The sequence below is a fragment of the Lissotriton vulgaris genome, chromosome 12 (genome assembly GCF_964263255.1).
Source record: "Lissotriton vulgaris chromosome 12, aLisVul1.2, whole genome shotgun sequence".
In the NCBI taxonomy this organism is placed as follows: Eukaryota; Metazoa; Chordata; class Amphibia; order Caudata; family Salamandridae; genus Lissotriton; species Lissotriton vulgaris.
This window is the reverse complement of record NC_141700.1, coordinates 127,894,949-127,916,942: the sequence shown is the minus strand read 5'-3', so window position 1 is coordinate 127,916,942 and position 21,994 is coordinate 127,894,949. Positions and strand designations below refer to the sequence as shown.

Genomic DNA, 21,994 nt, shown 5'->3' with positions numbered 1-21,994 from the left:
GTAAGCACAGTCTAAGGGGAATAACAGGTTTCTAATATCAACAGGAGGGTGAAAGAGAGAAAGACTGTATTGGAGGGCATAACTGTCATTGTGCAAGATGCATGAGGAGCTTAGCATGGGCACTGCATTTATGCAGCGCTTGCTGCTACAACTGTGCTTGAAGTGCGCTCAATTCATGTGCTGATTTCCTGCATGCAAGGTTAAGAACGGTGTGATTGACCAAACATATATACAGAAAGTGTGTTGATCAGAAGTTGGAGAGAAAGGCTGGCGATAGATGTGTGCAGTAATGACCGGTAAAGTACATGTGTGTATAGACGTCACACATGAGGATTATACATGTGCATGACATGTACGACAGTGGATGTAGCTAATTCATTAAGAGTTTATAATCCTTTTCCTTGGGCTTGTTGGCATTCCACGTGTTTCATTGATTGTGGTTTTCTGGGTCCTGCATAGGAGCAATGGATCACATGCCCCATCTAATTTATATAGCATGCGTAAAAAAACTACCATGATGATCGCACTGTGTGGCTCAGGTCAATGATAACAATTAATTGGATAATTCGTGAATATTTCTAGTTTGAGCAGATGGCATGTTCTAGGGTATTACAGTCTTGACTGAAAAAGGTGGATACCATATTCTAGATTTCTTGCACACTGGAATTTCAATATTATGTACAGTGTTATTGAAAATGTTTCCTCTGGAGGAAGAATTGTCCAACTCGATCTCTCAGACATGTAGAGGAAAGCCCAGGAAAGGAGAGATTCTCCCATTCAGTTCTCAGTCAATTGAATGAGATCCTGAAGACAGCTTTGATATATGTCCTGAGGCGACCAGTGGTCAGAGTGGATGCTTAAGTTCCCTGCCTCCACCATCATCACACGTTGGCCATCATGTGAGGCAGTGATCCCTAGGTGAGTTTAAGAAGGTTTCTTGTCTTACAACTGAAAATGCTGTTTCCGTAGTGTAGTGGTTATCACGTTCGCCTCACAATTGAAAATGCAACACAAAAAGATGATGGATGGAATGTTGAACATTATCAAACATTCACCCCCAGTCACAGATCTGGATTTAATCCAGCGTTATTTTGCTCACCACACCGTTCCAGTTTGGACCCAGCCGTATGCAAATCAGCATGGACCCTGTTCCTCTTGAGAACATTCCAGCCCAAACTGCCAGGCCAGGTCCTCCCTGGGACAGGTTCCGGGGCATCACCCCATATCAGCCAGGCTAGCATGAAACAGTGGCGTAGTTTAGTATTGTTACCACACGGACTAGCCACAATTGAATGCGTTCATCAACAAATGTATATATGTGTGCCAAGACTAAGTCCGACATTAAAAGAATAGGGCATTTTCTTTGAGATGGGTTCAGCAGACTATACCCTTCCATTCATTGCTGCAGTTCTTGCAAGAATGCTGCACAGGAAACATTGCTGTCATTATCAATAAGGATTATAGGATGGCACAGTTGTCTATTTTGATAATTAGGTTGCAGCAAAGCAAACAGGTATTCCAAGGAGAGGAGGACTGACTAGACTGATTATCCGAGATCAGGGGATTTCTCAGGGACGGCTCCTCCGCTAAGGGCAGTGAAAAAAGTAAAATGATAATAACATTGCTATTATCATTATGAGTAAAGCTTCTGTCATCATACCACTGCCGCCCTCCCGCTTTCAGCGCCATGAAACCGCTTGGTGTAAGGGCGCTCTACAAATATTTTTAACATAACATTATATTTGTCTTAGTTATGGGGCTAGGGTAGGGCGGGCTCGGGTCATAGGGGATGGAGTGGTGGGCACACTAAGTGCGCATGACGGTTTGGCCGGCCGTCTTGAGCCGTCCAAACTGTCATGTGCACTTAGCATGTTCCCCACCAGGCTATAATGCACAGCCTTGTGGGGAACATGCACATGCTCACAGCCAGTCTGACTGCCGAACCATGGAGCTCAGACCTCACAACAATACATTGCAGCATTGTGATTGGCTTAGGAGAGCATGTGTGCTTCCTGCTTCCGTTCCAGGACTCGTCAGAAGGGAAGCGAGGAGAGATGCGGCTGGCTGAAAATGTAAGTAGTGTTTTTTTGTAGTAGTTTGTTTTTCTCACCCCCTCCTTTTCCCGCCACCCCCATTCTGTGCCAGCCACCACTGGGATTACACCACAGACTAAACCACAGGATGGGACTTAATTCAGCGCAGTAAACAAGATGAAAAAAGTATTGATCAAAAGCCTCACTTTCAGAAAAAGAAAGTTGTGGATGAAGGGTGCTCCAACTAAACAGAAAATGGTCTGTGTCACTTTTAGATACCGCAGCCGAAGTCGCAATAATCCACCCAAATCTCCAGGCTGTGACTGAAATATGAATGCATTCCAGTTAGGATTTCTAAAAGGTCATTTAAATTCCCCTTACCAAACAAAGTACATTTCAAACAGAGGGAGATATCAATAAAATAGTCTTCTGGTCATATTTATCAAAAGTGTGATATAATGTGATTCAAGCATGTCTGGGTTCTACTTTTTGTGAGGGCCGCATTGACACAGAAGAGGTAATAATGGTTTCCACACCTTGGTACCAATACCTCTTAGACAAATATGTACAGGAGTCTACTCAAAAACAAGGTCCTACCTTTTGTTAAAAAAACTGGATGAGAGAAAGATTAAATTCCTAAAGCTATTCCTCTTAGGAGTGAAACACAGGTTTGTTCAATACCGTCTGAAAGGAGAAGCTAAACAGTTATGGAGCTTTGCAAGAATGACTTATATAATCCTAAGGAGCGACAGCACTGACCTTCAACAATAAATGTCCTTTTTTTCCTGTGGGTAAACCAGATGGGTCATACAGAAAGTCTTGCATTACAGCACCCACGATTACCACACAGACCATCATGCCGTGCAGAGAGGCTATGCTATTAGGCTCATTCCAATCTGATACTAAATGAATTTAAAGCAACTTTGGTTTCTTTAACCAAGGCATAGCAACCAAAACACACTATTTGGCTACCTTCGGTTTCAGTGGCATTCAGCATGCGTATACTTGCATGCCACAGGGAGAAGAATAGCTCTGGCTGTTTTCATCTAAAATCATATAACTCACTTGGGAATATCCGTATGTGATGCCTTACATAGAGGCAATTTGCATTACGAATTACAATCTAGTGAACAACCATGTTGAGCTGCCAGAACAGTTAATGCCATACTGGAGAATGATTACAAAACACACCTGAGAAAATCTGAAATAGTTTTTCGTGATGCAATTTTCTTTCTCAGATGCAAGTTCTCAAGCACAGAAGTAGACTAACACCTGCATTTCCATAGGAATGTGCCACTTTACAGCCCCCTAATACTGTGTGAAAGTTAAAAGCAAGTTATTTGCTAATTGAGCGGTGCCAATACAATCAATGCTTATCCAAGGTTTCGCCGCCGTTTTTGTTCAATACTTGATATTTTATTCTGTCGCAGCCGGCCCCAGGGTTGTAGGCTCAATGCTGTGTATCGCTACAAATTGTTAATAAAGGTCTTACGAAAAAAAAAGCAAGTTCTTAACTGCAACATTATGCAAAAATAGTTGAATCTTTGAACAACTGTATTACACCCACATTTTTCTGAAAATATCTGGAGGGCTATCCTCAACAGAATTTCTTGCAGTCGTTTGCTTTAAGACTGCACAAAATGCTGGTGTGAGCATCCATCTGTATTTGAGGATCTGCCTTCTTGCTGGTGAGGTGGAGTTGCAGTTGGAAATACGCTTTGATTGTTTTCAGAATTCCCAAGACCCAAGAGAACTGGATATGTAGAAAACAAAAACAAGTCTCCCTCCAAACCCAGAACTACAGGTGGGCCGATTCAGAAAACCTGGACATGATACAAGTTAACATCCCTGAAAAAAGGACCATTCGGATCACCAGGGTGTCAACATGTACCAGTAGTAGGGTTACTTAGCAATGGTATATTGACTGTGGAGCCTGGCGTAAAGCAGAATCGGCAAGTGTCTATTGACTTCATTAAGGTACACCATGTGGCCAATACTATTCAGTGTCAAACCGTTGACTCATTCCACAACAGATGTATCTCTCTTTAAAACGGTATTCTAATAGCCGAAGAAAATAACGATTACGTGATTTTCATATCTCCTGGTCAGGAAACAGTTGATCCTGAAAATGGTGTCCATAGAGCCTCAAGTGGTTCCTACCAGACATCATCTGCACCTGTTAATACGGAAGACCTCATGTGCTTCATCGCCCTTCATCAAAACACACAAGATGATGGACGGAATTTTGCACAATGGCAAAACATTCACCCCCAGTCACAGATCTGGGTTTAATCCATCGTTATTTGGCTCACCAAGCCACCCCAGTTCAGACATGTCGTCTTCAGCCAGGATAGCTGGACTCCAGTGGCCTAGTGAGCACGGGACCCTCGTCCGGGCATACCCTTCCCACATAGAGTGAACAGCAATAGGGTGGTGTGGAGTGCAAAAAAACCGATGGATTTAGGTCCAGATCTCTGTACTGTGGTGAATGTATGACATTGTTCTGCATTCTGTCCATCAACTGTTGTTTTTACATTTGTCACCCCGAGTGGGATGGGTATGCTCAGACGTGAGTCCCATGCTCTCCACGCCACTGGAGTCAAGCTATCCTGGCTGAAGACGACTGATAGCCAGAAACCGGTCCTAGGATGCTTGATTCCGGTCCAGGAAAGACATAGCTTGGCAGTTCGGGCTGCACTGTTCCCATGAGGCACAGGGTCAAGGCTGATTTGCATATGGCCATGTCTGAACTAGTGTGGTGTGGAGTGCAAAAACGATGGATTTAGGCCCAGATCTCTGTACTGGGGTGAATGTATGACATTGTTCTGCATTCTGTCCATCAACTGTTGTTTTTGCACCCTTCATCTATCACTCTCAAGAGGCACACGGAGAAGGGACTTGCGCAGATATATTTTTCCGTCCTGGTCCTACGTTTTGTTTGCTGGTCAAAGCACTTTGGGCCAGATGTATGAAGGCCCTGGTTACATAAGACGGGCACAATATGCAACCAGTCTTTTTGGAACAGAAACATAGCTGGGAACCCACCTATGTACTAATAGTTCGGTTTACAAAATAATTGTTCTGATTAAGATGCAATCAGATCTACCTAATTAATATGTAGCCAGTAAGTTGAACCTGTGACTCAGTCAGATTGGTCCCAGTGACAGGGATGGTGGCTTGCAAGAGTCTGCAACTGTTTTTAAATTACCTTTTATTTTTAAAGCAGCACTATTTCCTTATAGGAGACCCACATCACTAAACATTAACAGTCAACAAACCAGCTACTTTTCCTATTGCTCGCAGACTTCATGCTATTATTTGATCCTATACAGCGCTCTAGTGCCTTTTTGGCTACGTTTATGCTTTAGAAATACCCCACATTACTACATACAATTGTAAAATTGAATCTGTTTAATTTAAGTCAGGAAGGAGGTGTATGGTTGAACAAAATACTTAGTTTCAGTAACACTTTTTTTCTGATAGAGACTGTCTAACCAGATTCCTCACCTTAGCATATTCCTCAGGCGTCACACTGGATCTTGAAAATCTTGAGCAGTACCTTTCTGTGCCTGTAGGTGGCGTCGGGTGGCTCTGCATTGATGGTGTTCGCATCAGAAGTGGCGTGCGCAGTACCTATATAGGCACCACACTGATGCGCTGACATCCGGTTCTTTTGTGACTATTTCTGCGCCAACAATGTAGATCCATGACTGAACGATGTGTGACAAGTTTGCAGAATCTAACAAGGGTTTTGTGGTGAAGAGCACATTTTGCAGAATTTGAGGATGAGAGGGTCAGTGAGGAATCTGCAGTTAGAGTCCCTAAGAGAAACCCAGTTACCGAAGGTAAGTTACTTTTTCTTCTGATAGACGTCTAACTACAGATTCCTCGCCTTAGAAGAGATACCCAAGCAATACCTTCCCAGAGTTGGTCCTGCAAATGGCTCAAACCAGGAAGTCCTGGAGGACAAAACAGGCAAAATACTCATCTTGACGGATCGACTGCCCAAGCAGTAGTGCTTTGTGAAAGTGTGGAATGAAACCCAGTAGCAGCTTGGCAAATGTCCAGTACAGGTACGCCTTGGCTCTGATGGAATGGGCCCACAGGAGGCTGCTTATTAGCTGGTGCGTAGCAGATTTTAATGCAGCGTGCAATCCATTGAGAGATGGTCCGTCTCTGCACACTCTTGCCTTTTTACTCTCCAGTAAACCCAATGAAAACTGTTCATCCACCCAGTGTCCATTGGCACTATCGATGTAAAAAGAGAGAGCTGTTTTTGGGTCCCAACAATGGAGTCTCTCCTATTCTTAGTAGAATGAGGCGGGGGGGGGGGGAGGGGGGGGAATGTCAGTAGTATGATCCTTTGGCTGACGTGGAAAGGAGTCAGCACTTTCAGTAGAAAGTAGGCCCAAGTCTGAATGACCAGTTTTTCTGGGTAGAAGCTGGTGTATGGAGGTGTAACTGAAACCGCTTGAAGCTCACTGAACCTCCTGATGATGTAATTACTACCAAGAACACTGTCTAAAGCAGCTACGCAGGGGCTCGAACAGGGAGCACATAAGGAACATCAGGACCAGACTGACGTCCCATTGGGCCACGAGCAAAGGGGTGGGAGGGAACAAGTGTTGCAGATCCATATAGATACATGTCACAACAAGTGACTTGAACAGTGAGGGCTAAACCAGCAGCAGCAAAAAGAAAAGCCATGATGGCAGAAAGAGAAGCTTTAACGGTACCAAAGGCAAGGCTTTGGCGGGCGAACAATAGCACCTCTGACAAGGAGGCAGGAAGTGGATCAGCAATGCAGGAGGAACACCAAGCTACAAAATTGTCCCAACAGGCGTATACAGTTTTTGTTGAGGAATGCATGTCTTCCAGGATATTATCAAAGATCTCAGAAGATCAAAAACATTCAACTGTTGGTGCTCAATCCCCAAGCATAAAGGTGGAGCAGGTGCAGGTTAGCATGTAGGACCCTGCTCAGTTGCTGCAAAAGGAGATCCTTCCTAAAGGGCAGCCTGATAGGAAGAAAGGTGCTCCTGCTCAGGAGTTGAGGATACCAAATCATCTGTGTACGATAAAGAGCCACGAGAATGACTTGGGCCCAGTCAGTTCGATTCTTCTTGAGAACCCAGGTCAGGAGTGGTATCGGTGTAAAGCGGTAAAGGAGTCCCAGGTTCCAGTCTAAACAGAACGCTTTTCTGAGCAACAGTTGCTTTGGAAACTCCAATATGTAAAAACACTGACATTGCTCATACTCTGCGGTGGCGAATAGATTGAGCCAAGGTTCTCCATTTCTAATCCGCAAGAAATCAACGGCTGAGTTTGTTTGCCCTGGTGTTCAGAGATCCCGCCAGGTGCTGCACGTCCTGGAAGATGTACTGAAACTCCAGTCAAGTCCAGAGGCGCAGAACCTCCTGGTACAAGGTCCACTTCCCCACCCTGCTTGGTTCAGTACCACATGGTGGTGTTGTCCAGCCTTCGTTTGATGGATAGGAGGAAGGCATTCAGTGCCAAGCTAATTGCTTGCAGCTCCAGAAGGTTTATGTGAAGCATCTTCTCTGCCGGAGACTAGTGTCATCTGATCTCCACCACCATTAATTCTGGATGGAGAAGTGAGAAGGGTCCACTGTTGACCCAATGGTGTTTCACAGCTACCACTGCAGATCTTTTGCTGACTTCTCTAAAATTTGGACTAGATCAGAACCATTACCCTGATGCTGAGCCGACTGAGACTTCAGATCCCTCTGAAGAGCACGCATATGGCATCTGGTGTGTTTCACTACCAGCATGCAGGAATCCCAGGAGTCTCAGAGTCAGTCTCACTAAAATCCAGAACCAAGGCTGAAATATTGGGACCATAGCCCAAATGTCCTGGTCTCTCCTCTCTGGAAGTTAAGCGTAAAACCGTACAGTGTTCAGAATGGCTCCAATGAAAGGGAGCATCTGAGGAGGAGTCAGGTGTTACTTCAGCATGTTGATAGTGACCCCCCACCTCAGAGGTCACATTTAATAAACTAATTAGGTGTATCAACTTCATTCAGATATTCATTCAACAAACATTAATAGGGTGTTTAAGACGCCCAAATCTCCAGCCAGTTTACAGCAACTGACTAGCTGCTCCTGATGCCTAAACACAACAAGTAGATCCTTTTGCTTGGCGTTGCAGTCATTGACTTCTCATATAGTGATAAAGTCCATGAAAATAAGCGATAGCCTGACAGCATTCAACATCAGCCCCTCTACTAAAGAAGCATACAGAGAAGTACGATTGACAAATTCTTATCCATATTAAATATTCTGTTCCTATATCAGCTTCTACTTTTGACAAGTTACTGACAGAGTAAACCTGGATTACCCATCGACACGTCCTCCTGAAACTTTGAGTTCATTTTTCCTGCACTTCAACAGTTCCTTGCTGGTGGGCAGAATTCCAGTATCCTTGAAACCGACTATTGTCTATTTTTTTAAAGCCTTTATTGAAGACAGAAGATTTGGCACATTTTCGACCTATATCCCTTTACCCTTTCTGGTTGGAAACCAAGGGCAATGAATAAGGTGCACAGGCTTTTTGTTTTTTAAACAATAAACAGAGGGTGGGTATACACTGACACATATCCCCGCACTGCCTCACATCCCAGCACTGTTTGCTCCAGTGCATTATGGTAAATGTAGTGCATGATAACGCTTACTTCAGTTGTAGTCTTTAGTTTTTCAACCTTATTGGTGAAGCCAATGCTCTAGATCTCTAGACATGTAATTCTGAATGTATTCCATCAGTAGAGAGCAGCAAGTCTTTTGGGGGGTGCTAGAAATGCTGCTCAAGTCTCTCTACCACTCACTGGGTGCACGTGTATCAAATAGAGCTCATTAGCTCAAGGGAGCCTTTGCAAACAAAATGGGCAGCACACACTGCCTCGCATCCCAGCACTCAGTTTGCCCCAATGCATTATGGTAAATGCCTTGTTGCATGATAATACTTCAGTGGTAGTCTGTGTTTTTTTTTTTTACAAGCATACTCCTGCTTCATTCCCTTCCAGCGCGCTTTTGTCTGAATTACTCTAGGAGTGGCTATCCTGAACCAACCTGAATTTCTACAGATAATGGCTGTGATGGTTTTAAATACTGCTGACAAGCCATGCACAATCAGAGCACAGTGGATCCCATTCAGTAGAATGACATGCCAGTATTCATATTAAGTGTAAAGTGTTCAAATTCATCACTTCCTTTTCTTTCAAGAACTCAAGGATTCCTACTCAAGCCTCTTATTTTTCGCCATAAACAGGCACCATTGACAGACTCTCCAGGGTTTGCCCTGTCCCAAATGATTTTCAACCCTCGCCTTGCACGTCTTTCTTCTCCACAGCATGGACAAGCTATTTCCTGGTTCATGTACACAGATGGTCTTCCGGGTATGATGGACATATTGGGGTTGGCGTTGGAGATTGGGGTGGTCCCTGGTTCTTCTCCATTACAACCAGCTCTTGAGCTCATTCAGAATCAGAGGAGGGAAACTGTCAAAAATAAAATCGCTCCAAACTGGAAATATTTCGGTTTTCAAATGAAGTAAACATTTGGCATTTGGGACTCCGGGGAAGGTCCCCTATCATATTCCCATTGATTTAGGAAGGAATTTGGGAGCCATTTTTAGTCCCCCAAATTGCAACTCTAAACAGATCCTGCTTTTTTCATTAGAAATTTCTGCACCAACATTTTACTTTTTTGAGCTACCTTAAGTAATTATGGTGGTCAGCATATTTGGCCATTTAAGATGCAATGACTGTAACCTGGTCTGTATAGGTTTACTACTCAAATCCTTATTATGCCTGCAATTATGATCAGATTATTCTGGAGCTAGAATAATCCTTGGCCTTAAGAAATGTAAGCCTGTGTCTGCAAACCTGAAATGGTGGTAATGGCTTCCAGTTTGCAAGAGGATATTTCCATGGATACCCATTTTGCATGTGGCTCGTAGAGTCTCATTTCCGAGGTGGGATGTCAGTCTTCACTATATTGCTAAGTTTTTAGGTTTTGACTGGCGAAAACGATGCGAAAGCATCGTTTCGCTAGGCGAAAACCTATTGATTACAGTATGTGGGGCATGGAACGTCCCCAGTCTCCCATTGGCAAGCTCCATAAATGGAGGCTAGCCATTGGAAGATGGCTCTGTCCGTCAATCCCGGACCAGATTCGGGGGCGTTCCCGAGAATTTTTGGCTTTTGGCTACGTCAGCCGAAAGCCTGTTCTCGGGAACGCCCCCGAATCCGGGCCGGCATTGCACGGGGATCAGGTGTGGACTCCCTCTTTGCATGTGCGTCTGGGACAAGGAGAGGATGTGTGGTCTGCACTAAACTAAACTAAACTAAAGGGGGCGGGAGGGGGAGTGAGAGGCGGTGAAGGGAAATGCTGCGGGAGGAGAAAAGTTCAGAGCAAGAAAACACACGCGAGAATAAAATAACAGAACAACTCTGCCGAGCCTGGACTCTGTGCTTCATGGAGAGCAAAGCATGCCTTGTAGAGCGAATCATGCCCTGCGTGTAAAACTTCCTGATCTAGGCGGCTTGTTTCATCCCTGCATCCGCTCGACGTAGAAGGATAAAACGTCAGTCATTGCCAGTGTTTCCAGCACTAGCTGTTGTGTAGGACGCTCCAACGCAGCCGAGCAGATAAGCCAGCGTTATCGCTGGTCCACTCCATGGTTTTTTGAGCTTTCCCTAGTTTAGACACACGATGGCGCCCTGGCTTTTTGGAATCTTTTCTGTGCATTAAATGCCACATACTATTGATGTTTCCGTTTATCATAGTTTAACTTGTACTCCCGATTCGCTTCGATCACTCACTTTACAAGCCTTTTGGCACTTGAAGTCACCTTTTCACTCGATTGTTGCCTACAGATTGGATCGCCGTTTAACGACGGCTTATTCAGCAGTGCCTATTCCATTATTCCAATGGAACCGTTTTCCCCGATTTGTCTCACTCACTCGACTTTCACAAGCCTTTTGATAACTGACGACACCTCTCCATTTGATTGCCGCACATGGAGTGGATCGCCTTTTACTGAGGGCGCATTCACCTTCGCCTGCGCTAGGAACTTAGTAGAGACACGCGGCACGGTGCCTCTGGTACCCGACCCTACTCATAAGTGCTACTCACTTGGCCAGAGTTGACAACGTAGCCTCACTCACCCACACCCCGTTTCTACAATGTAGATCGTGCATATTTACACTGACATTTTCTCCAACGTTAAACATCACTTACGTTGTGGTTTTTAATACAGTCACCCCAGATACTTCTGCTTTTTCACCCGATTGTCTATTCATTCAGGCCACCTTCATTCACGCATTATCATTTCCCTGACCCTGCTCGACCCTCAGTCACAGCACGAAGAGCGTGTAATGCTGGCATCTTCCCTTTCGTTCCTCCCCCCACCCAGACTCTTCCTCCACTCCGGCCTCGCACTTGAGCCCTCTCAGCCAGCTCAGGGCAGGTGGTAAATGTCTGCTTTAAACCCCATGAAACTGGGAATTCTGTGCAGGATGCCTGCTGGAAACAAAGGTTCCACAACATTATTTCCCACCCCCTGCCCTGCTCTGCTGGGCCCTGCTGCTGCTCTGCGCCCCGGAGAGCTCCGCGCTGCCACCCAGCCTGCCCTCTCCCAGCCTGTCGTCACCCAGCCTGTCGTCTCGCAGCCTGCCCACTCGCGGCCTGCCCACTCCCGGCCTGCCCACTCCCGGCCTGCCCTCTCCCAGCCTGTCCCCTCCCTGCCCTTTACCAGCGTGCCCTCTCCCAGCCTGTCCTCTCCCAGCCTGTCCCCGCGCTGGCAGACTTCTCAGGTAAGAACCTCTCTGCTTCCCAGCCTGCCCTCTCCCGGCCTGCCCTCTCCCGGCCTGCCCTCTCCCGGCCTGCCCTCTCCCGGCCTGCCCTCTCCCGGCCTGCCCTCTCCCAGCCTGCCCTCTCCCAGCCTGCCCTCTCCCAGCCTGTCCTCTCCCAGCCTGTCCCCGCGCTGGCAGACTTCTCAGGTAAGAACCTCTCTGCTTCCCAGCCTGCCCTCTCCCGGCCTGCCCTCTCCCGGCCTGCCCTCTCCCGGCCTGCCCTCTCCCGGCCTGCCCTCTCCCAGCCTGCCCTCTCCCAGCCTGCCCTCTCCCAGCCTGCCCTCTCCCAGCCTGTCCCCTCCCTGCCCTTTACCAGCCTGCCCTCTTCCAGCCTGTCCTCTCCCAGCCTGTCCCCGCGCTGGCAGACTTCTCAGGTAAGAACCTCTCTGCTTCCCAGCCTGCCCTCTCCCAGCCTGCCCTCTCCCAGCCTGCCCTCTCCCAGCCTGCCCTCTCGCAGCCTGCCCTCTCCCAGCCTGCCCTCTCGCAGCCTGCCCTCTCGCAGCCTGCCCTCTCGCAGCGTGCCCTCTCGCAGCCTGCCCTCTCGCAGCCTGCCCTCTCGCAGCGTGCCCTCTCGCAGCGTGCCCTCTCCCAGCCTGCCCTCTCCCAACCTGCCCTCTCCCAACCTGCCCTCTCCCAGCCTGTCCCCTCCCTGCCCTCTCCCAGCCTGCCCTCTCCCAGCCTGTCCCCTCCCTGCCCTCTCCCAGCCTGTCCTCTCCCAGCCTGTTGTCGTGTCCCAGTGGCAGTAGGCAAGAGCGTGCACTGCGTCCCCGAAGTAACAGCCCTAAAGCAAGCAAGAAGTACGCCCCCTCCCACCAATCCCTGTTAGGTAGTGGAAACTGTCCAAACTGGGGTGCAGACAGCCCCTCTCACCTTTCGGCCTGGTACCACTGCACCAGCCGCACTACTTCCCTACTGACCGTTCTCCACTTCAGCCCTGTCTAAATTACAATTCCTGATTGTGACCTTTTTGCCTGCTTGTGCTTGTTTTCGTGACCCTGTTGCCTGCTTGTGCCTCCGTGTGCCCCGGTTGCCTGCTTGTGCCTCTGTGTGCCCCTGTTGCCTGCTTGTGCCTCCGTGTGCCCCTGTTGCCTGCTTGTGCCTCCATTTTCGTGCCCCTGTCGCCTGCTTGTGCCTCAGTTTTCGTGTCCCTGTTGCCTGCTTGTGCCTCAGTTTTCGTGCCCCTGTTGCCTGCTTGTGCCTCCGTTTTCGTGCCCCTGTCGCCTGCTTGTGCCTCAATTTTCGTGCCCCTGTCGCCTGGTTGTGCCTCAGTTTTCGTGCCCCTGTCGCCTGCTTGTGCCTCAGTTTTCGTGCCCCTGTTGCCTGCTTGTGCCTCAGTTTTCGTGCCCCTGTTGCCTGCTTGTGCCTCAGTTTTCGTGGCCCTGTTGCCTGCTTGTGCCTCAGTTTTCGTGCCCCTGTTGCCTGCTTGTGCCTCAGTTTTCGTGCCCCTGTTGCCTGCTTGTGCCTCCGTGTGCCCCCCGTTGCCTGCTTGTGCCTTCGTGTGCCCCTGTTGCCTGCTTGTGCTTCCATGTGCCCCTGTTGCCTGCTTGTGCTTCCGTGTGCCCCTGTTGCCTGCTTGTGCCTCCGTGTGCCCCTGTTGCCTGCTTGTGCTTCCGTGTGCCCCTGTTGCCTGCTTGTGCTTCCGTGTGCCCCTGTTGCCTGCTTGTGCCTCCGTGTGCCCCTGTTGCCTGCTTGTGCCTCCGTGTGCCCCTGTTGCCTGCTTGTACCTCTGTGTGCCCCCCGTTGCCTGCTTGTGCCTTCGTGTGCCCCTGTTGCCTGCTTGTGCCTCCGTGTGCCCCTGTTGCCTGCTTGTACCTCCGTGTGCCCCTGTTGCCTGCTTGTGCTTCCATGTGCCCCTGTTGCCTGCTTGTGCCTCCGTGTGCCCCTGTTGCCTGCTTGTGCCTCCGTGTGCCCCTGTTGCCTGCTTGTGCCTCCGTGTGCCCCTGTTGCCTGCTTGTGCCTCCGTGTGCCCCCCGTTGCCTGCTTGTGCCTCCGTGTGCCCCCCGTTGCCTGCTTGTGCCTCCGTGTGCCCCTGTTGCCTGCTTGTACCTCCGTGTGCCCCTGTTGCCTGCTTGTACCTCCGTGTGCCCCTGTTGCCTGCTTGTGCTTCCATGTGCCCCTGTTGCCTGCTTGTGCTTCCGTGTGCCCCTGTTGCCTGCTTGTGCCTCCGTGTGCCCCTGTTGCCTGCTTGTGCCTCCGTGTGCCCCTGTTGCCTGCTTGTGCCTCCGTGTGCCCCTGTTGCCTGCTTGTGCCCCTGTTGCCTGCTTGTGCTGTGTGGGTGGGTGTGGAAGGCCCTGTGTGGGTGTGTGGGGGGGGGGGCTTTGTGTGGCTGTGTGTGTGTGGGCTCTGTGTGGCTGTGTGTGTGGGGGGCTCTGTGTGGCTGTGTGTGGGGGGGGCTCTGTGTGGGTGTGTGTGTGGGGGGGGCTCTGTGTGTGTCATTTGCGAGAGATAAAGCTAGCGGCATTGTAAATGACAATGCCATTTATTTATGTTAAAAAAAACAAATAAAAATAATGTCAAGAGCAATGCCAATAGCTCTAACTTTAACAAAGGCAAAACCATTGCATTGTAAATGCTTGTTTTTTTTATTGTGCGTAAATTTAAGCATTGGAGATGGAAAGATTCAAGGTTCAATTGTGGGTAATTTGTTTCTACTCTATTTAAAGAATCAAATATTCTGGCTTTTCAACGCCATTTGAAGACCTGGTTGTTAAATGACCGAATCAATGAACTTTTTCTTGAGTGTGCATGCTGAGCTTTTATCAACATTCCTGGACATAGTGCTTTATTCCAAGAGAAGCAGTATTGTAGGCTCCCTACATACAAAACAAGCATTTACAATGCAATAGGTCTCACAGTTATGCAAGTTTGAGCTTTTGGCATTGTAAATGGCTTTGCCTTTTATTTTGGTTTATAAAACATAAATAAAAGATATTGTCATTTACAATGGCAGTAGCTTAAACTCGCATAAATGCGAGACCTATTGCATTGCAAATGCTTGTTAATATTCTGTAGAAGCGTGGTGGCAGAAAATGGGTAGCAGGGATTTAGCCTGCTCCGCTCCGGCAGGGTTAGGAAATACACCATTCCACCCAGTTATTAATTTGAACCGGTGGTTGCAGGTGCATGTGCGCTGACTCAGGCTCGACCTAAGTAGTTTACAGAAATATTGAGCTCTCGTATCACACTGAACACGCTCCTGTTTGTCGGTCACTCGCACACTGCATTTCTGAATGCGTGCAGTCTCAGATCACACACCACTTCACAGAAATATCTTACAAATGCACATGTTTTAGCTAACCCAAAAAACATACATCACAAACAAATGAAGGCGCAGACACTCTAAAAAGTGTACATTTCCAATTAAGAACGTCACACTTTTCCAGTCAGCTCACGCCTTTCTGTTTTCATGCACAGTTTATTTGACTGTTCGTGGCACTTGGTGCTAAATTAAGTTCTATATATCTGCTCAGTGCCATCTGGGAAGATTCGCATAACCTGCAAGGCCTCGATGTGGGCACCCTAGCTATCCACTGATAGCTGGTGGGAGGGGGTTGTGTCACAGTGACAAAGAGTATCCGCAACTCGTGGTTTGGAGGAGATCACAAAGAGGCAGTGTCATAGCTCTTAGAAGACGGGAAGATAACTATGTTGGACATTGAATCGGTTTAGACAGGCGTTACCACAGTTGGACATGGCGCTCAGAAAACTGATGGCAGCAGTGCCAGGCTTGTGGAGTAAGAGGCAAGAACCACAGAAACAGACCGAGCCACCAATTTGGGCTGAGGAATGGCTACCGCCTAGGACATGAACAGTGAGAGGGCGTGGGAGTCACTTCTCTGCTCTTTACGTGTTGTTTGCTATTGGAGTTTTTCACTCCTTTAGCAGTTCTCTACTTTTTTAAATACATCTCCGGAACACTGTTACTGTCCTGTAATTCCGGGCTGCAAACGTGTTTGTAAACATTACACGACTATACGAGGCGGAGCCAATGTTACAGCATTGTTTATTTGCACGCTGTGTACACCGTAACCCAGCAGCGCATGCACGAATCGTCACCTTTGTCTCCCTTTTTTGCATTTTAAAATCAAGCGATATAAAACAAGCACACCCAGGCTTCCCATCTTTAGTCTGTGCAGTTTTAGTTAAATCCTCAAACATGCACTGTAAATGCACATACTTTATAAACGCTGGTGCCCCCGCTGTGCATGCCTGCTCTCTTTAATGCAAGCCTGGTGTCTGTCTGTCTGTAATGCAATTGGTGCTGATGTAAAGCGCTCTAATACCTTCGGGTCAAATTTGCGCTATATAAAAGTGCTAAAACATAACTTAAAAAATGCCTACCTCTAGCACATCCGTTCTTATTCCTCAATGCCATATGACCTCGGGTCCCTGTACTGCTTAACTGCACCTGGCTGTGGGTGACCTCCATGGCAGGAACCGTTGTTGCGGGGCAAACACAGGGCATGTGCGGGTTGGCAAAGCGTGAGGCCCTGCGGCCCATGTCGATGTAGGGCATGTGGGCCGGGAAGTCCAGTGTCACGCCCCAAAGGAGTTTGGATCCGTACCCGAAGAAGAAACCGCTGCTGTCACTGGGGAATCTGGAAACGGTGCTGCTAGACGACAGGCTGGTGACGGTAGGGAGATAACATTGGCAAGCCACAGTAATAGAAAGAGGGCCCGGGAGAGCAGGGAAGGAGGGCAAACTAGGACTGTCCGCTAGCAGCAGACTCTGGCTTCTCACCCCTCGCACGGCGCTTCACGACGCACTCACAAAGTCGCACATACAAACGGTCGACAGTAAAAGGTTGGGTTCTTACTGCTTTCATTGTACCCCAAAATGCTGGACGGGGAGGGAATGGAAGGGAGAAAGGAGAAGCGAAGAGTAAACAAAGCTTATGGAGGGAAGAAAGAAAGTGAAAGCACGCCGTGCACGCATTCTGCAAAGACGCTGGAATTAAAGAGAAGGCCGGGGAACTGTGTAGAAAGCTAAAGCAGAGCGCCGCACTCGCACAGAATAGGCGTGCATATCTTCTGTCCGGGAGCATGCACATGTTCTGTCCGGGCAGGCACGCCGAAGGAAGACAGGGAGGGAACCAAACATGCTTCCCTCCCAATAAAATGCAGGTATTTTAAAGGCGCGCCAATAAGAAGCATGGGTGGAGCTTCCACCCGAGCATCGCAAATTAAGCGAAGACAAAAGATCTCACCAGGAGCGAGCAGCGCATGTGCTGCGTCGCTACGCGAGACCTAAAAACCATTTAAGGCTGCTGAGATGCTACTCACCACCACACAAAGAACAGACATCATATTTTCATAATCAATGCAAAAACACACACCCCCTGGGCTCCATTTTCAGGAGCAGTTCAAGCTTGGATAACACTCACTCTCTCCATCCACCAACAGCGCAAATAAATCGCTTACTTTCCTTATTCACCTAATATAAGGACTGGTGTAAAGCAAATGAAAGAACAGTATAACATTTAAACACATTTCAAACCAGTTTAATAATACCAGTCTTTGAACTTTGTCCAATATGCTGCCATTTACAAAACATATGTTACGGTATCAAGTGTGGGTAGTAAATATCAATATATGAAAAAATACATGTCTAATCTGCAAGCAATATGTGAAATGTAAAATAATGCACTGTTTCTCATATGTATAAAATATTTCCTCACTCGCTCTTATAAAATCAGGTATTGCCAAGTTTCGATCCAACAAGTCAATATTGACCTCAAGTACGACGGCATTGAAATCCCTGGACACCGGCCTGTTAACATATAAAAATATATATCTTATGGAAGGTGCTACGGAGCAAAGGCAGGTGCAGCACAGGCCAGACTAACTGCCTGAAAATACTTTGTGCGGTGTGACGTATATGGGAATAGGACCAGCCAGAATGCAATACTGGGAAGACCAGTGTTTAGACCAAAGTGGTAAATAGGTGATGCCGCAAAGTTTGTAGCCAAACGTAAGTCAGAATATTTTACTGGGCCCAAACTACCAAACTATCAAGAGAATGGCTAGGAAACAGGTCAGCATGCTCTGAGCTTTATTTGATAACTGGAGCAGCATTTTAACCAGTAAAGTAAAATTCACCTCTGATCAGGCATACGGGCTACCCACTGGTATCTTTAAATAAACTCCTCAACAAGGAAACAGGAATATCATTTGCACATAGTAAAATGAATAACTTTGCCAACCTAATTTGTGGGAATTCTGGGGCAGATTGCCTGCCTGTTTTGTAAAGCCTGGTCTGCTCTAAGGCATTCAGGGATGTGCTTTTCATTTTGTTTCATCGAGCACAAAAGTGTGACATGATAATGTTAAAGGAAGGGGCAAGGACGTCTTGATTAAGTTGATACGGGGAGGAAGAAAAGATAAAAATGTTAAAAGACTACTCCAGTTCCAAGTGCAGTTTAAGAATGATCCAATGCGAAACTGTTTTGCCAAAAATAAATAACCTTGTAAGGGTAATCCCTCAGTTAGGTTAAAGCATATTTTTGTTTAGGAGCTTTCAAGATCACAGGATAACCATTGAGGCAGAAATCTTGAAAGAATGGACATTCTTGGGGTCTTGAAGCTGACAACCAAAAACATCGATTAGTCTGCTAAGGAGGTTACCCTCATAATAATTCATCTTAAAATTAACACTCTGAGCATTAAGTAACACATTCACGATAGTAGGAATTTCCTAATGGGAAGCAACTTAAAAAAAATATATAATACCAGCGGTTACTTGATTTCAGAGTGGCCCTAAAATTGGCATATTTGCACAAGATTGCACAATCCTAGTCAAGTGTCAAAGTCCAGACTAGAACACAAGCTCCTGCTTGTACGTGCAACAATTTACACACTAGAACACATAAGACTGGTGTACAGGGAGAAACCAAACAGAGGGAGCCTGTTTGATGCCAAACTTTACAAGTGGTCTTATTCCAGCAACAGCGTCCCTCGCCAGTGACCTGGATGCACAGCAGTGCTAGATCTTGATGAATAGGACACCGGCTACCACAGAAAAGCCAAGAATAAGCACAATGAGCTTGGGGATGCGTTGCTTGCTAGAGTTCAGTTCATGGGGTAGGATCTCAAGGAAAGTAATGTAGATGAAGGTGCCCGTGGCTATGCCCTTCATCACACTGCGGGTCAGCTGGTTCACCGTGTCGCCTGACTCACTTAGGCTGACACCTATACCGATTCCCAGTGGTGACATAATGGCAAAGAGGATCAGACAGAACAGCACCACGCGGTGACGCAGCCTGCTCTGTACCAACTTTAGCGTCAGGCTGAATGCAATGATGGACTTGTGCAGTAGAAGTGCCACACAGATCTCAAGCACCTTCGAGGAGTCCTCCTGAAGTCCGACAGCCAGGCCCTCGAAGACCGAGTGCAGAGAAAGCGAGAAGACCAGGATGAAGGAACGCAGGGCAGAGTGCGAGTTTAAGTCTATATGAACATGGACCTCACTGTGGCGTCTGGATTCGGGCGCTGGTACATCGAGCCAGTGTGGGGCCTGGACATTGCTTTCTACAGATGAGCCCAGCAGTGCTCTGGTTTCCTCCAGGCCCCCAGACTGATCTTTGAAGGCCAAGACGATCTGCTCCATCACCAGGATCAGGAAGAAGCCCATGGCAATGATGAACTCCTGCAGTGGGAACTCGAGCTGTAATGAGAAAGACTGGTGTCAGTAGTGAATAAGCAGAGGGGGCAAGACAGGTAACGGGCTCCAGTTGATAAAGCAACACAAGCAATGTCTGCTAAGGACAAGGATGGTGCACCAAAGATAAGTCCAGAGAGCTTCAGGTTTTGTCAAAATTAAGTCCTTTATTTTTCAATTTCTAAAAAGCCTCAGCCTTCACGTTTCGTTCCTTGCAGAACTTCTTCAGGGCTCAAAAAAGTCTCTAGACGTTTCAACACAACGATCAAAGGGATAAAGTAATCCATGCGCCTTTCTCAAGGAAAATACACAATCTTGTACGGGCAAGGTTTTTTGACCTCGCCGATACTTTGGCATCGTTCCCGACATACAAGGGAGGACGAATGTAGACGGGCAGGTTGGCTAATAAATGCAGTTTGGGAGTTATACATGCCCGGTTAATTATTGGAGCTGGACGACCCTCATTCCAGGTTGGCACTCACCTTTCAAATTGAGCCACCTATGTCCCACGACTTGGGAATTAATAGGATATTGGACCTAATAGGCTTTTTAGGGTAGAATTGTTTCAAATTTAAGGTGAACGTTTTAATACCCCTGAGTACCTACTAAAACACAGAGGTTAACACATTCAGTCCATGTTCTAGTGGAATTCTTTCTGACTATGGAGAAAGAAGGTTGCCTTTATATAATTAGCCATATGTACTGATTCTAGATGAAGAACATGATATTTATATAAGATGGTGTATTTTCTTTGAGAAAGGCACTTGGATTACTTTATCCCTTTGATCGTTGTGTTGGAACCTATAGAGACTTTTTTGAGCCCCGAAGAAGTTCCGCAAGGAACGAAACGCGTTGGCTGAGGCTTTTTAGAAATTGAAAAATAAAGGACTTAATTTTGACAAAACCTGAAGCTCTCTGGACTTATCTTTGGTGCACCATCCTTGTCCTTAAAAGTTTGTATCGGTCTTTACAGTGGAGCATTTGTGTGCCGAGCTCCGGATGTGTTGTTCACAAATTACAAATTAACGGATGTACTTTGAAATTGAGGTGCCTAACCGTGGTCAGCCACACAGTCTGTGTTTTTTCAAAACAAGCAAGGTCTCCGAAAGGAGGAGAAAGACAGTAGAGGAAACACCACTGGGTGGGAAAGTCTGGATGAATGGCTGCAGTTGAAGGTAGAAAGAAAGAAGGGAAGAGATACTAAGAGAAAGACAGAGTGAAAGAGACACATAAGACTAGGAAGATAAAGGAACAGAGGGAGAACTCGTGGAGAAGGAATTTGAGGAAGTTGGGAAAGAAAGTGACAGACTGAGAGAGAGAGAAACCGAAGACTAGGGAAATAAAGTACAACACTGTTTATTCAGCAAACAACGCTATATAGAGCGGAGACAATTAACACAGCTGGCTTCAGGCGAAAGAGTAATACAAAAGGAGGCACCATGCGTAGTAAAGATCCATATAAGGTGGCAAAAGGAAGAAAGCAGCAGGCAGAAATCAGTCAACTTGCATAAGAAAGACAGAAGCTGCTCCGGGAGAAATATGGCAGAAGGAGTAATAAATAGGGTGGTGTTAACCCCTTCGCTGCGGCGGGAATTCCGCCGCAGCGCTAAGGGGGCGGGGGGCCGAGCGGCGCTCGCATGCTCGTGACGGAGCCGCTCCGTCACGAGCCGCGGTTGAGCTGTGCTCATGACGGAGCGGTTCCGTCATGGCCCCGCCCGCTCAATGGAACGTCCAGCGCAGGTGCGGAATTCGCGCCGCGCAGGCGCGCCATGACGGAACCGCTCCGTCATGAGCACAGCTCAACTGAGGCTAATGACGGAGCGGCTCCGTCATGAGCATAGAAGGGGTTAAGGGAAGGACGGAATGGCTACTCGGGGTATAAGGACAGGTCTGGGGCACCAAGAAGAAGCATATATAAATCTTCAGCCTCATGAAAGTTGGAAAACTACAGAAGGGACTTGAAAGAAAAGATTTCAATGCTTCAGAAGTACCCCAGAGAGAGTAGTCTGGCAGCTCAATGTAACTGTGTAATAAGTGGACAGCACATTTTCAACCTTGCTTTAGGTTCTTGCACAGTATGTGAAGCAGTGCTGACTGGTCTTTGGCCATAATGGATGTGCCAGCGTAAAGCCACTAACTAAGTCTTGGCCTGGGGACAAGCTCTACCGCCAGTCTGACTAGCACCTGAACCACATCACCATTACCATGTTTCCTTCATAGATGGCCATCTCTGTTCTTGTTCTGACAAGTGTAATCCTTAGTTTTCTTCACAGTACTAGTGTTTTTTTGTGAGTATCCTCTATGTGTGCTTCAATTAATGTGAACAATCTGAGTTGTAGGCAATGCTTATTGTCTGCATTTGGACACTGTTTTTGCTACCACACTTGTGCTTAGCCTGCAGTAGCATCTGTTGGAGTCCCATGGTTCTATGT

General features: G+C 47.3%; 1 protein-coding gene across 2 annotated transcripts in view; it reads right to left on the bottom strand.

Annotated features, from left to right (window-relative positions):
- Positions 1-17,390: 17,390 nt before the first annotated feature.
- SLC39A1 (solute carrier family 39 member 1) overlaps positions 17,391-21,994 on the bottom strand; it is a 47,071-nt gene continuing 42,467 nt past the window's right edge. For both annotated transcript variants that reach the window (XM_086947540.1, XM_086947541.1), the window contains exon 4: positions 17,391-19,568. In XM_086947540.1, coding sequence (XP_086803666.1) covers positions 18,888-19,568 — 681 coding nt within the window. In that variant the 3' untranslated portion in view covers positions 17,391-18,887. The remainder of the gene's footprint in view (positions 19,569-21,994) is intronic.